Here is a 14,343-nt window from a genome sequence, read left to right as displayed (position 1 = left end):
GACCGGCTCATATGCTTCAAGTTCTCTCCTGTCCTCTCTCACAGGGAGAACCAGGGTTAAAAATTAACTCCAGTCACTCACGATTTAAGAATGTGGGTGGGAGGTCTAAACAGAGTTCATTTCCCACCCACTAACTGGGATTCCAAGCCTTAATAATTTAGCATCCTGACTCCCTTCTTTGCAACACCCAGCCCATCTTCTGACTGGGATGTAAGGGCTCGGTGATCTCCATTCTCATTTTCTGATGAAGGGAGCTTTGGCTCTTGAAAGCTTATGCCCTGGAAATCTTGTTGATCTTTGAGGTAGGGTTGCCAGGTCCCTCTTCGCCACCAGAGGGAGGTTTTTGGGGCGGAGCCTGAGGAAGGCGGGGTTTGGGGAGGGGAGGGACTTCAATGCCATAGGGTCCAGTTGCCAAAGCGGCCATTTTCTCCAGGTGAACTGATCTCTAACGACTGGAGATCAGCTGTAACAGAAGGAGATTGCCAGCTAGTACCGGGAGGTTGGCAACCCTACTTTAGGGGATACTGGAGTAGAAACTTGCCCTTCTACTGCAGACCAACACAGCTAACCATCCGGAACAAGCTTTGATAGAACCTCAATTTAGAATACCAAAGCGGGGGAGGGGAGAGAGAGAGAGAGAGAGAGAGAGAGAGAGATGGAGAAAACAGCTCTGGTTAATCCTCACACCTGCATATATCACATGCAATCTAAATTCATTTTTATTGCAACTCTCTGCACAAGCAAGAACAGGCAAGGAATAAGGTGTGTATGTGAGCTTGGGCAAAGATCTAGTTTGTACACATTTTTACTTAACTGTAGTTAAATAACGCCCTGACCTGGATGGCCCAGGCTAGCCTAATCTCGTCAGATCTCAGAAGCTAAGAAGGGTCAGCCCTGGTTAGTATTTGGATAGGAGACCACCAAGGAAGACCAGGGTTGCTGTGCAGAGGACGGCACTGGCAAACCACCTCTGTTAGTCTCTTGCCATGAAAACCCCCCCAAAAGGGGTCGCCATAGGTCGGCTGTGACTTGACGGCACTTTTACACACACACACACACACACACACACACACACACACACACACACACAGTTAAATAACATGTCTGAATGCAGCCAGAGACTATCACGTATCCCACATTCTAATACCCATCAAACACATGTGCATGTTATTTATTTATTTAGATATCTGTACCCTCCTTTTGCCCCCAACAGGGATCCAAAGCTGCTTATAACATTATTCCCCTCTCCTCCATTTTATCCTCACAACAATCCTGTGAAGTAGGTTATTCTGAGTGTACGTTCCTGGCCCAAGGTCACTCAGGAAGCTTTCATGGCAGAATGAGGATTCAAACCTTAGTCTCCCAGATCCTGATCCAACACTCTAGCCACTACATCACACTCGCTCTATGGTATATATGCACACCCACAACCTGCCCCCCCAATTAATCACCAGAACAGTTAAGTCCCACCCAGCTGGATCCCAAAGTTTTCACCTGTCACCTTGTATCTTTTTTCCTTTTTTGGGATCCTGAAGTGTAACATTTTACTTTGCCTCCTGGGAGCAAATGGCTGCTTCTCCTCGTCATGGAGGAAAACAGGGAAAAGTAAAATCCTAACTTCACATGACCACTACAGCGGGGACAAAAATGGCCCTCCTGACAGATACCAGCAGCAGTGTGAAATATACTCAACTTCTCTGAGGGTCCTTCTATCTTAGCCTACCCAATCCAATCCCTCTGCCCATCATAACGATGGACATTTTTCTAGTTAAAAGCAAAACAATTTTTTAAAACCCTCGATTCCCCTGCCCCTTCATTTATTTTAGGTGGTGTATGGTTTTGAACTTCACTGGGGTGGGGGGCTTGATTTTTTTCCAAGCTCAGTTAAAAACTAAACCCCACCTTTCAAGATGCAGGTACCTAGTTTAAGGATAGAATGGTCACACTAGAAATATACAGTTCTATGATGTGCAAGATGAAGATATGAAGGAGTCCCATGTCAAGCCAAGCCACGCATAGTCTCCTCTTTGGCAGAAAGAAGCAATCTGGGTCTCAGATTATCCATCCCACCTCATCTTCCCAAGAGCCTTTTAAGATACCAGGAATCACATCCAGGATTCTGTGCGCATAAAGCATGAGAGCTTGATAAATCTAAAGTGTTTTTTTAACATGACAACTTACAGTGCAATCCTAAACAGAATTACATCCTTCTAAGCCCATTCACTTCAACAGGTGTAGAAGGGTTCAACTCTGTTTACGATGGCACTTTAAGGACTCTGCTCATCTGCATTTGTTTCTGAGGAGCTTAAGTTTTCCTCACATGGCTATATGTTTAGCTAAGCGCGAGAAAGCCTTGTCTGTCAAACCTTATGGAAATATCTGACCCGCAGTGTTTCCTGTTCAGGTTTTAGACTTGAAGTAATGTGTCAGCCGAGCTTGAGTTAGATTTTCGTTCTTTTCCCCTTCAAGCCTTTGAAGACACATTTCGCTTCTCACCGTTTAAAACACCTAATGTGCAGCCATATGGACCTATTGTGATTTTCTAATAACAAATACAAACATCTACAGGGCTTACGAAACTTCTGGCAGTATGCATTTTGTGCTTAGGCTGAAAATTTGCTATTGATTTCTGATTCCAGACTGCAAAATGATTAGATCATCTCAGCATAACATATAAATGTGCCTGTATTTATGACCTTTAACAATTATTTTAAGTGCTAAATGAATTTTGTCGAGCCGATCTATATTTTCTAGATCAGAGGTCTATTGTTTGCTTAGGTTTTTTTAAAAAAAAACATGTCTGAAGTTAAGTCTTTTGCCACCTCTCTTGGTGGAGATGTGAAGGCCCAAAAAACCCCAATGTTTTTTTTTAAAGTCACACACACACACCCATTTTTTACCCAACTCCTTCCCCATTTGGTCATGAAAAAAAACTCAAGCAATATTTTCTCTAGTAAAACGAGTGAAGAATTTTTAGACATTACTCTCGCAGAATGAAGATTTTTATGTAAGAATGTCTACAAAGTTAAAGAATAATTCCTATGTATATTGTAGACAGCCCTGACCTGGATGGCCCAGGCTAGCCTGATCTCGTCAGATCTCAGAAGCTAAGCAGGGTCAGCCCTGGTTAGTATTTGGATGGGAGACCACCAAGGAATACCAGGGTTGCTGTGCAGAGGAAGGCAATGGCAAACCATCTCTGTTAGTTTTCCCTTGCCATGAAAACCCCATAAGTCGGCTGTGACTTGATGGCACGTTACACACACACATATTGTAGACAACATTTTCAACCATGTATTGCTAAAATATGACTAATTTTGTCCACAGTTAATATCCTATAACATTTATAATATACTATTGACAAGTCCAATGTTTAAAAGTTTAATTCAGTATTGAAATATGCTGCTAGCTCTGTGAGGACACTCACTCACTCAGCTGTATCTCACATTTCCAGCTGTTCCCAGGAAGACTGTAGATATCCTGAGACTGTAGATACCCTGAACTGGTGCCTTGAAGCAGTTTTGGAATGGATGCGGGCCAATAAACTGAAATTGAATCCCAACTGGTGGGCAGAAGATCTGATCTGGGATTTAAGGTGTCACCCATTTTGATAGGGTTGCACTCCCCTTGAAGGATCAGGTCCGTAATCTGGGCATGCTCTTGGACCCAGGCCTATTGTTGGGCAAGCAGGTGGCAGCTGTGATCAACAGTGCCTTTTACCAGTTTAGACCGGTTAGCCAGCTAACCAGTCCTAGACAGAAAATATCCGGCCAGAGTAGCGCATGCCCTCGTTACATCTTGATTAGATTACAGCAACACGCTCTACATGGGGCTGCCCTTGAAAAATGTTCGGAAGCTTCAGTTGGTACAGAATGTTGCAGCCAGGATGTTGACTGGAATGGGTCGTAGGGACCATATCACTCCAGTCTTGGCCCACCTGCACTGTCTCCCAATCTCTTTCCCTGGCACAATTCAAGGTGCTGGTGTTGACCTTTAAAGTCGTATATCAGGGGTGTTGAACTCAATTGTTACGAGGCCCGGATATGACATAGATGTAACTTGGCCAGGCCATGCTTCGCCAGCCCAGATCAAGAGTGGGGGTGTGGCTGGCATGGCTGGCTCGCGGGCCAGATAAGAGTTCTCAAGGGGCTGGATCCAGCCCACGGGCCTTATGTTTGACACCCCTGTCCTATTTGTTTTGGGACCAGCACACCTGAAAGACCGCCTACTCCCTTCTGATCCTACCCAACCACTGCAGTCATCCTCAGAGGCCTTGCTTCAGATACCCCTGCCTTCTGAGATTATGCGGGTGCCAACTTGGGAAAGAACCTTCTCAGTCATGGCACCAAAACTTTGGAATTCTCTCCCCAGGGAGATTTGTCTGTCCCCTTCCGTTGCCATCTTTCACCAGGGGGTGAAGCCCTTTTTTGTTTCATTTGCTGTTCCCTCAGTGATTCCTCCTTCCCGCCCAATGTTTTAATTGTTGTTTTAATGTCTTTATATGTATTTTAGCTCTGGTTTTAATGATGTGTTTTGTTGATTTATTTTAATATGTGATTTTATTATGGAGGTTTTAATTTGTTAGCTGCCTCGGTGGCCCGAGGGCAGCAGCACAGGATATACATTTTGTGAAGTAAATCAATATTCATGGTGTTTTAAAGAAATAAAATACATTCAGGATTGATAAGTATTGCATATATTGCAATGCCCTTCAAATTTTTAGGCTTTTCCCCATGGCTTCAAAATTGCTGGAAATATTACCTCTCTGCATGGTAAAAACATGGCTTGGTAAAGCACAATATTTGCACTTGGAATGGGTCACAGGAGTTACTATAGCTCAGCAGGAAAACATATGATTTACAAAATACAGGAAAGCACCTAATCTGCAAAGGCCCTTGACTAGTGGGTTTGCTTTAAAATTGTATTTTTGTTCAAATAACTACTTTTAAAGTTGTTGCACACCGTGCCGAACACTGGGAAACACAAGTTAAAATTTACCGTGGGAAGTGTCAGGCCTTTGCCGTTAGCAGGAGTAAAGGCTCTTGACATGAGTTAGGCCAGGTTCTGGCTACACGTCAAGTCCTTGGTTCTCATGCCTGTAAGCGTCTGTGTACAGTTTCGCTCGTCCTGTTTTCCACAGCTGCGCTAATGTTTAGTCTTCCTTCCTGGGAATCACTTATCTCAGGGTTGCTTAGCCATGTTTACCTTCGCAGCCTGTAGTGCTTTTAAACATGTAACCTGCCTATATTTGCCATTACCAGCCTCACCTGCCGGTGGGCAGTCAGCTTTAAATCTGCCTTTTGCTCCCAATAAAGTCTTACTGCTTCAGATCTACCTGTCTGGATGAGTGTGCTTATAGGATGCTAGGGACAGACGCCTGATCCTGACATTAGGCTGGTAATCAGTTTTTGGGCTGTGGTGCTGTGTTCTCCCCAACACCATGGGTGAAGCTCCGGACACCAAAGTGCCCGATACCACGATACCACTGATTCCTCACCAAGAGCCGGTGGACCCCAAGGTACCGGACGAGGAACCTAAGCAACCGGAGAAGCCAGAGGAGGCCCCCAAGTTGCCGTTGGAGCAACCGCAGCCTCGGGGCACGGATGGAGCAGTGCCTAGACTTCCTTGCGTTTGTCCGTGGCTTTGGCTGGAGTCTCCTCGGCAGTGAGTGCCTCCACACGTTAATACCCGGTGGCGGTGGGGAGCGGGAATCCATCTTGCCGGAAGAGGATTGGGATTTTACAGTCGGCTCTCAGATGGGAGCAATGGGGGGTTCGGGGGAACCATCTTTGTGGGGCACGGGATTGCGCCAGACACGGAAGTGGCGAGAAAGGGACGAGGACTTTCAGCCCCAGGAGCAAAAGTGGCGAGAGCGGGACGAGGACTACCTACGCCTCCAACATCAAAACCATGAACTGGTCAAGCAGGTAGCTATGTTGCAGGGCGTATTGGAGGGACTTTGGCTAGAGGTGGACGAGCTTTTTCGCCAATGCCTCATTTTGCGGGAGACCTCCAATTCCACCAAAGCTTTCCTGGGGGTCCCTACCCTCCCGGAACAGCATTAGGGGAGTATTTGGGGCTGCCACAGGAAAGGGTGAAAATCACTTATCCTGTGCCTAGAGAAATCTGGATGGGATAAGAATATAAGGCCATGCTGGATCAGACCAAGGCCCATCAAGTCCAGCAGTCTGTTCACACAGTCTGTTCACACCAGGTGCCTCTAGGAAGTCCACAAACAAGACAACTGCAGCAGCATTATCCTGCCTGTGTTCCAAAGCACCTAATATAATAGACATGCTCATCTGATCCTGGAGAGAATAGGAATGCATCATGACTAGTACCCATTTTTACTAGCAGCCATGGATAGCCCTTGCCTCCATGAACATGTCCGCTCCCCTATTAAAGCCTTCCAAGTTGGCAGCCATCACCACATTCTGGGGCAGGGAGTTCCATAATTTAACTATGGATCCAACCCATTATCTGTAACCTTTCTCAATAATTAAGTTAAAGGGTACAGTTAAGTGCCTGCCTGTGTGTGTGTGTGTAAAGTGCCGTCAAGTTGCAGCCGACTTATGGCGACCCCTTTTGGGGGTTTTCATGGCAAGAGACTAACAGAGGTGGTTTGCCAGTGCCTTCCTCTGCACAGCAACCCTGGTATTCCTTGGTGGTCTCCCATCCAAATACTAACCAGGGCTGACCCTGCTTAGCTTCTGAGATCTGACGAGATCGGGCTAGCCTGGGCCATCCAGGTCAGGGCAGCATAGTAGAACTGTTCATGGAAAACCACAGGGGAGTACCCCATCTGCAAAATGGGCATACGTCATAAGGTCACTCCAAGGGATGATGTGAGCATCATGGAACTAAAGAAATGCTGTCATCTATTCCAAGACAGGGTAGATTATAAGAACCAATTTCTTTGAAAATAAAACACAGAATCACAACACACTATGGTAGTACTCAAACACAAAGCATGAGACAAATGCTATGTTCTGATTTATGTATGAGAAAAAGGGGTTTCCTTTAGTCAAAGAGGGATTACTGAAGACAAAGAGCCAATTCTCTGTGTGGCCTATTCTTATTTTACTCCAGTTTATATTATGTTGAATAGAAATGTGATAGATATCAAAGGAAGGAGCAGTTCTGAAATACACAAACGTAGCATCCCAGTGCAGTAATGTTGTCATATAGCCACAACAAGAACAACGTGAGGCCACAATGTCCTCCTCTGCGCTCCCCCACCCCACTTTTTACTGCTATTTGCTCTGAGAATGTGGCAAATAAAAAATAAGAACTCGCAATGCCATAAAACAGGAAACAGCTATGAGACAACAATTTGACCAGCCCTTGCTATTATGAACTCCACCAATGACTGATAAACGCAGAGCCAGAGAAAGACAAACACAGCAATGAAATGAGTAGTTAAAGTAGTTATAACGTATATATTTAGACAGATATAGATATATAGATACACACACATTAGATGGGGTGTGGGGGACCCAAGAATCTTCCTGGAAATCAACCCTTCTGGAAATCAAATCCTTTGACCCATAAACCCTTCCCCCAAACCCAGATATGTAGTGAGGAATTTATACAGGCTAACAGACAGCCTCCTATTTATTATTCTTTGTATTTCTGGGGCCAAACCCTGGAAGCTTCTCAACAGACTTACCTTACTGCCCTCAATGGCAAATCTCCAGTGAAACCAATCACTGATTCTCTGGGCCAAAGGGATAAATAATTATGCATCCTATAAAAATAATTTGAAGGGTGGAAATCCTTCCCCACAAGATATGTATGCAATTTGAAAATTAGAAATCCAGATTTAAAATTAAAAGGAGTGGGTGGGACAATGAAAAGAAAAGGGGGGGATGCTGTGAGTTTTAGCATGTGTCACTCAGGGCCACACAGCAGTGGCCCTAATGCATTTATACAATGAACCAAGAAGAAGCCATCCGTTCCTGCTGTGACCCCCTCCCCATATAGGAGAGACTCAACATACACACAGTGCAGAGTATATGCAAAATAAAAGCAGGGAAGGCTATGGAAGCAGATGTCTCTGCAAAACATTCAACGTTTATTTAATCAATTATCCCCACCGCTGGCCCACAATGTGATGTATGTACCATGTCATGCGGCTAGAATAGCCGGGAGGTACATTCTGCTCCCTTGAGAGGAACGGGAAGGATAATTGAAAGGGTCACAAAGTTACTATTTCCCAACAAGCACGCCAAAATGGACACCAGAACCGTCCTTGGGGTCCAGACGGAAGAAGAAGCAAGCTAAACTAATTGCCACCCCAGCGGTCCGTCACAATGCAACCGCGATCCGTTTCAGCACCACCATTAAGAACTGCTCCTAGAGTGTACTCTCACTTTTGCTGCAAATAAATACAGCTGAGCTGGGAAGGATGAGAAAGTGGCAAAAGCAGCCAGAACGTGACAGAGAAGACAGCGCTTCCCAAGAGGATGTTGCAATCCAGCATAGATATATATATATATGTGTGTGTGTGTGTGTGTGTGTGTGTGTGTGTGTGTATGTGTGTGTATATATGTGTGTGTGTGTGCACACACACACATATATATGCACACACACATCACACATACACACACAAACACACACATATATAGAGGCTAGATTGTGTGTGTGTATATATATATATATATTTATGTATACACACACACACACATATGCACACATATATATATGTACACACACAAACACACACATATATAGAGGCTAGATTGTGTGTGTGTATATATATATATTTATGTATGTATGTATACACATATATATAAGCTAGGTGTGTGTATATATATATATTTATGTATGTATGTATACACATATATATAAGCTAGGTGTGTGTGTGTGTGTATATATATGTATACACACATATATAGAGGCTAGACTGTGTGTGTGTGTATACATATATATATATACACACACACACACATGCATATATTAAGACTGCCGCCTTGAACGTCCCCTTGTGCTCCTGCCTAGCTAGAGGCAGAGCCCCAGCAGAGCCCCAAGCCGAAGGTGGGGAAGCGCCCCATCTGCCAGCGGGCCATGGAAAACAGCCAGCCAGCCAGCCTCCACTTTGCCAGGAGGCGCCAACAGCCAGCCCCAGGCCACCTTTCCGCCGCCATCCCAGCAAAGGCACACCGCGCGTCTATGCACACACACGCACACGCGCGCACCCCATCCACAACACGCAGGCGAGCGGCCGGGCGGCCAGAGGCAGCGCCGAGCCAGGCGAGCCAGCCCTCCCCTGCCAGCTCCCCTCTCGCAGGGAGAAGCCCCCCGCCCCACCCACCCCCACCCCGCCGCGGGTCCCAGCGCGCCCAGCCCCGCCGGGGAGCGCAGCGATGCTCGCCGAGTCGGCCGCGGTGGCGACCCCCAAAGGGGCCGGGGGGGAGGCAGGGAGGGGCCGGCCGCGCGCGCTGGGGGTGGGGTGGGGGTCTCCGTGCCCCGCTCCTCACCCGTAAGGCGGACAGGTCGATCTCGTCCAGGCTCCGCGCCGGAGAATCGCTCGCCATGATGCGCCCAGGAGCCAGCCGGCGTCAGCGCGGAGAGGCGTCCTCCGGTCGCCCGCCTTGGGGGAGGCGAGCGGGGCGGGGAGACGAGACGAGCCCCTTCCCCTTCCCCGCCGCCGCCTCCTCCTCCTCCTCCTCCTCCTGCCCGCAGCCCTCGCCCAGGGGAAAGGGCAGGGCGAGGCGTGCCACCTGCCCGCCTCGTGCCCTCTTGGCGATGCCCGGGTGGCGGCTGCTCCAGCGAGGCGCATCCAAAGCGAAGCCGCGCCAGGATCGCCTCTCGCGGCTTCCTGGGCGGGGAGGGACGGAGGGAGGGAGGGGGGCAGGGTGGCGCCTGCGCTCCCCTCCGGCGATCCGGGCGGCGAGAGCGGCGTCCGCGCCCCCGAACCGGGCGCTTTCCCTTTAATTTCGCCGGGGGGGGGGGAGAGAAAGGAGGGAATCGATCAGCCCCCGCCGGCTGGAGGCTTCCGATCTTTTAAGTGGCTGCGAGAGCCTACCCGGCTGTGCCCATTGGTCGGGCCCCCCGCGGAGCCTACCTGCTCCCGTTCCCCTTGGGAAACCCAGCAAATCGGCAGAGGCGACCCTCCTGGGCACGAAGCGGGGCTCAAAACCTGGATTCCGGATCGCGGCAGATCAATTGCGGGGGGTGGGGAACACTAGACCGTTTAACACCCCCCCCCGATTTCCACTGCAAAGGATTGACCTAGATGCACCAGGTGATCAGGGGGCAGATACAATAAATCTAACACACACACACACACACCCCAGATTTTCACTGCAAAGGATTGACCTAGATGCACCAAGTGATCAGGGGGCAGATACAACAAATCTAACACACACACACAGATTTTCACTGCAAAGGATTGACCTAGATGCACCAGGTGATCAGGGGGCAGATACAATAAATCTAACACACACACACACACACACACACACACCAGATTTCCAATGCAAAAGATTGACCTAAATGCACCAGGTGATCAGGGAGCAGATACAATAAATCTAACACACCCACCCACCCATGTTCTCATAGACGTAGGACCACCGAGCCCGAGGTTCCCATCTGAAGAAGTGAGCTGTGGCTCAGGAAAGCTCCTACCCTGCCAGAAATTTTGTTAGTCGTTAAGGTGCTACCCGGCTCTTGCTCTTTTCTATCCCAACATTTATTCGGTACATTTTTATCCCGCTCTTCCTCAGGTGCTCCGGGCTGGCTCTCCCCTCCTCCATTTCATCCTCACAACAACCCTATGAGGATAGGAGTGACTGGCTCAAGGTGACCCTGATCCAGTTGGCAACTGGCATTCTCGACATGGCTCCCCCAGTCCAGGGATCTGGACTATGGCACTGCAGCGGACAATTTCCCCATTGTTTCAGTCTGTTTGAATTTTATAACTGCTAGGAGTACTACTCTCTCCCTGGACCACCGACATATAGCAGGCTGGGGAAAGGTTGACGGAGGAAAGGATACATCATCTTCTAAGTCTTACTTTACAAGGTCACCAAGGAGCTTCAGTGTGTGGGGTGGTTACTTCAGCTTTGAGCTGTTGCAACTCTGTCCCCTTCCATCTTTCATTAGGATTTGCAGCATTCTGTCATTCAGTGGGAAGGTGTTTCTGGATAAAGGTGCTTCAAAATGTCTGAGGGGGGAAAATTACACTTTAAGGGGAGGGCTGTGGCTTAGTGGTAGAGCATCTGCTTGGCATGCAGAAGGTCCCAGGTTCAGTCCCCGGCATCTCCAGTTAAAGGGACCAGGCAAGGAGGTGATGTGAAAGACCCCTGCCTGAGACCCTGGAGAGCCGCTGCCGGTCTGAGTAGACAATACTGACTTGGATGGACCAAGGGTCTGATTCAGTATAAGGCAGCCTCATGTGTTCATGTGACCCAGCATGCATCTTAACAGTGGGGATGTGAACTGGGGGGGGGGGAGGGTTAATTGGTTCTTTTTCCCATTTAATTCTCACAACAACCCTGTGAGGTGCATTAGGTTGAGAGAGAGAGATTGGCCCAAGGACGCCCAGTGAGCTTCATGGCGGAGTGGGAATTTGAACCTGCGTCTCCAAGCGCCAAGTTATCCGCTGCCCTGGCTGTCAAGTTGAAACACAGGAGACTGACACCATCTTACCAGGAGTAATTCTAGAGGGGCAGCCCTGGTGCTTTGGTACAGCAAAAACTACTCTAAGGTTTAACAGCTACTCTACAGACTTAACAACTGACACAATTTGCGGCTCAAAGGGCCTTTCTGTAGACCTCCTCTATAAAAGTTCCCCCTAGTGGGAAGCCACTGCATTGCGCCTGAACAAGTGGACTCCAGTCCACCAAAGTTCATGCTGGAATAAAATCTTGGTAGTCTACAACCTTGCCCCAACCAGGATAGGATGGCCCAGGCTAGCCTGATCTTGTCAGATCTAAGAAGCTAAGCAGGGTCAGCCCTGGTTAGTATTTGGATGGGAGACCACCCCATAAGTCAGCTGTGACTTGAAGGCTCTTTACACAGTCTATAACCTGCCACTAGACTCCTGTTTTGTTTTTGTTTTTTTACTGGAAGTGATAACTTACTAAGACTTTTGTCCCGCGCCGTGGGGTCCCGCGGGACTCCAACAAGCTGAGGCACCTACCTGCGGGCAGGAGTCTGCTGGGGGCGGCAGGCACAGCGCTGGCAACCCCAGCTCGATCAAGGCCAGACCATCGCCCCAAAACCGACCCTGCAGGGGGTGGGGGTGCTTCACAACTTATGAAAAAGCAGATTGAACTAAGTTCAGTGTGTGCTGCCCCATAAACAAAGTTTGGGGGGGGGGAGCTACACACACAGCTATAATGTGCACTTACTCAGGAGTAAGAGCCACTAAACTCTGTAGGATTTACTACTGAGTTAACTTGGACACCGATCAGGATCTTCGTTGTACTGGGTATTTGTATGCAATATTTGCTCCAGCTCCCTCCCATGTTTGTAGGCTGTGAATTAGGAGTTCCTTCTACATTTGGGGGTGGGATCCAGGCTATGATGGATTCCAAGTTAGGATCAGTTTGCAGGGAAGGGGGGTAGCCTCAGTTTTATTAACCGCAACCTTCCCGGTTCTTTCAAATGTAACCAATAGCAGAGTTTTGCAGATTTCAAATATAAGAAAGGCCACGCCTTAACAGCTGGTGTTTTCCTCCCATGTCACATCGTAAAAAGCAGCCCTTCCAAATGCATTGCTAAAATTCCAAGCCTGGGTGTAATTGCCGCTGGAAGCCAGGCCGTTGACTTGCATAAGGATACCTATGCCATTAAAAACAAACACTTGGCAGAGAAAAGGCTCCGTACGAGAACCGAACTGGTGCAGCTGATTTGGGCAGCAGGGAAATTTCGGTCTGCAGATACACTGGGAAACCACGCCCCCATTAACCTGGCAGTCTGGGGTGTGAGTGAGAGGAACATCATCTGCACAAGCCCAGAGGCATTCTTGATTAGTCCATCCAGAGTCTATCCTTTGGATCAGGCTTTAGGATCTGTGGCTACAATCCAGCCAGACTCTTCCACAGGCCTCTTTTGTAGGAATACATGGTGTGTTGCAGGATGTAGGAAGAAAGTACATTCATTTGAAATGTGGTGTTGGAGGAGAGTGTTACGGATTCCGTGGACTGCGGGAAAAAACAAATCGGTGGGTTCTAGATCAAATCAAGCCTGAACTGACCCTAGAAGCTAAAATTACGAAACTGAGGCTATCATACTTTGGTCACATTATGAGAAGACCAGAGTCACTGGAAAAGACAATCATGCTAGGGAAAGCTGAAGGCAGCAGGAAAAGAGGAAGACCCAACAAGGGATGGGTTGACTCTATAAAGGAAGCCACGGCCCTCAGATGGCAAGACCTGAGCAAGGCTGTTAAGGATAGGAAATTTTGGAGGACACTGATTCATAGGGTCACCATGAGTCAGAAGCGACTTGACAGCACTTAACAGGCACACAGCAGGATGCTGTGCTTGTTCACTTGGAAACAAATACCAATGACCTCAATGGAGTTTACTAATCAAAGCCAATGTGGTGTAGTGGTCAGAGTGTAGTGGTTAGAATTAGGATCTGGGAGATCTAGGTTCATATCCTCACTCTGACAGGGAAGGTTTCTGGGTGACCTTGAGCCAGTCACTCAATCTTATCTACCTCATAGGGTTGTTGTTTGTTTATTTACTATATTTGTACCCCACCTTTTCCCCCAGTGGGGACCCAAAGCAGCTTGCAAAGCAGCTTCTGCTCTTCTCCATCTTCACTACAACCCTGCGAGGTAGCTTAAGGCTGAAAAACTATGACTGGCCCAATGTCACCCAGAGGATCCATGGCATGTGCGGAGATTCAAATCCAGGTCTCCCAGGTACTCTTAACAACTACACCACACTGGCTCTCAGTTGTTGAAAGGGTAAAATGAAGGAGAGAACTTTGGTGTAAGCTTTGGGTCCTCATTGGGGAGAAAAGCATGGTATAAATATCATATACCGTATTTTTCGCTCCATAGGACGCACCTTTCCATAAGACGCACCTAGTTTTTAGAGGCGGAAAACAAGGAAAAATCTTGTTTTCCTCCTCTAAAAACTTGTCTTATGGAGCGAATGCCGGCTGGGCGCGTGCCGGCGCATGTGCCCAGCTGGCTCTGTGCGGCCCCGCCCGCCTCCCAGCTGGCCGTCAGGGCAGGGAACGCCAGCTTGCGCCATCCCGATGCACATGCGCCCAGCCAGCTCTGTGCGCCCCACTCGCCTCCCAGCTGGCAAGGCACACAGTGTGCGCCGGCTCGCTCTGTGCGGCCCCGCCCGCCTCCCAGCTGGCCATCGGGGTGGGGAA

The 14,343-nt window shown here is 48.3% G+C and overlaps 1 protein-coding gene across 5 annotated transcripts in view; it reads right to left on the bottom strand.

Annotated features, from left to right (window-relative positions):
* The window catches only part of TNIK (TRAF2 and NCK interacting kinase), a 326,006-nt gene extending 316,470 nt beyond the window's left edge, over nt 1-9,536 (bottom strand). For all 5 annotated transcript variants that reach the window (XM_056850315.1, XM_056850320.1, XM_056850318.1 and 2 more), the window contains exon 1: nt 9,480-9,536. In XM_056850315.1, coding sequence (XP_056706293.1) covers nt 9,480-9,536 — 57 coding nt within the window. The remainder of the gene's footprint in view (nt 1-9,479) is intronic.
* Between the last annotated feature and the right edge of the window lie 4,807 nt (nt 9,537-14,343).

The sequence above is a fragment of the Euleptes europaea genome, chromosome 5 (genome assembly GCF_029931775.1).
Source record: "Euleptes europaea isolate rEulEur1 chromosome 5, rEulEur1.hap1, whole genome shotgun sequence".
Lineage (NCBI taxonomy): Eukaryota > Metazoa > Chordata > Lepidosauria > Squamata > Sphaerodactylidae > Euleptes > Euleptes europaea.
The sequence above is the reverse complement of the archived record's forward strand: the minus strand, read 5'-3'. Positions and strand labels throughout refer to the sequence as shown.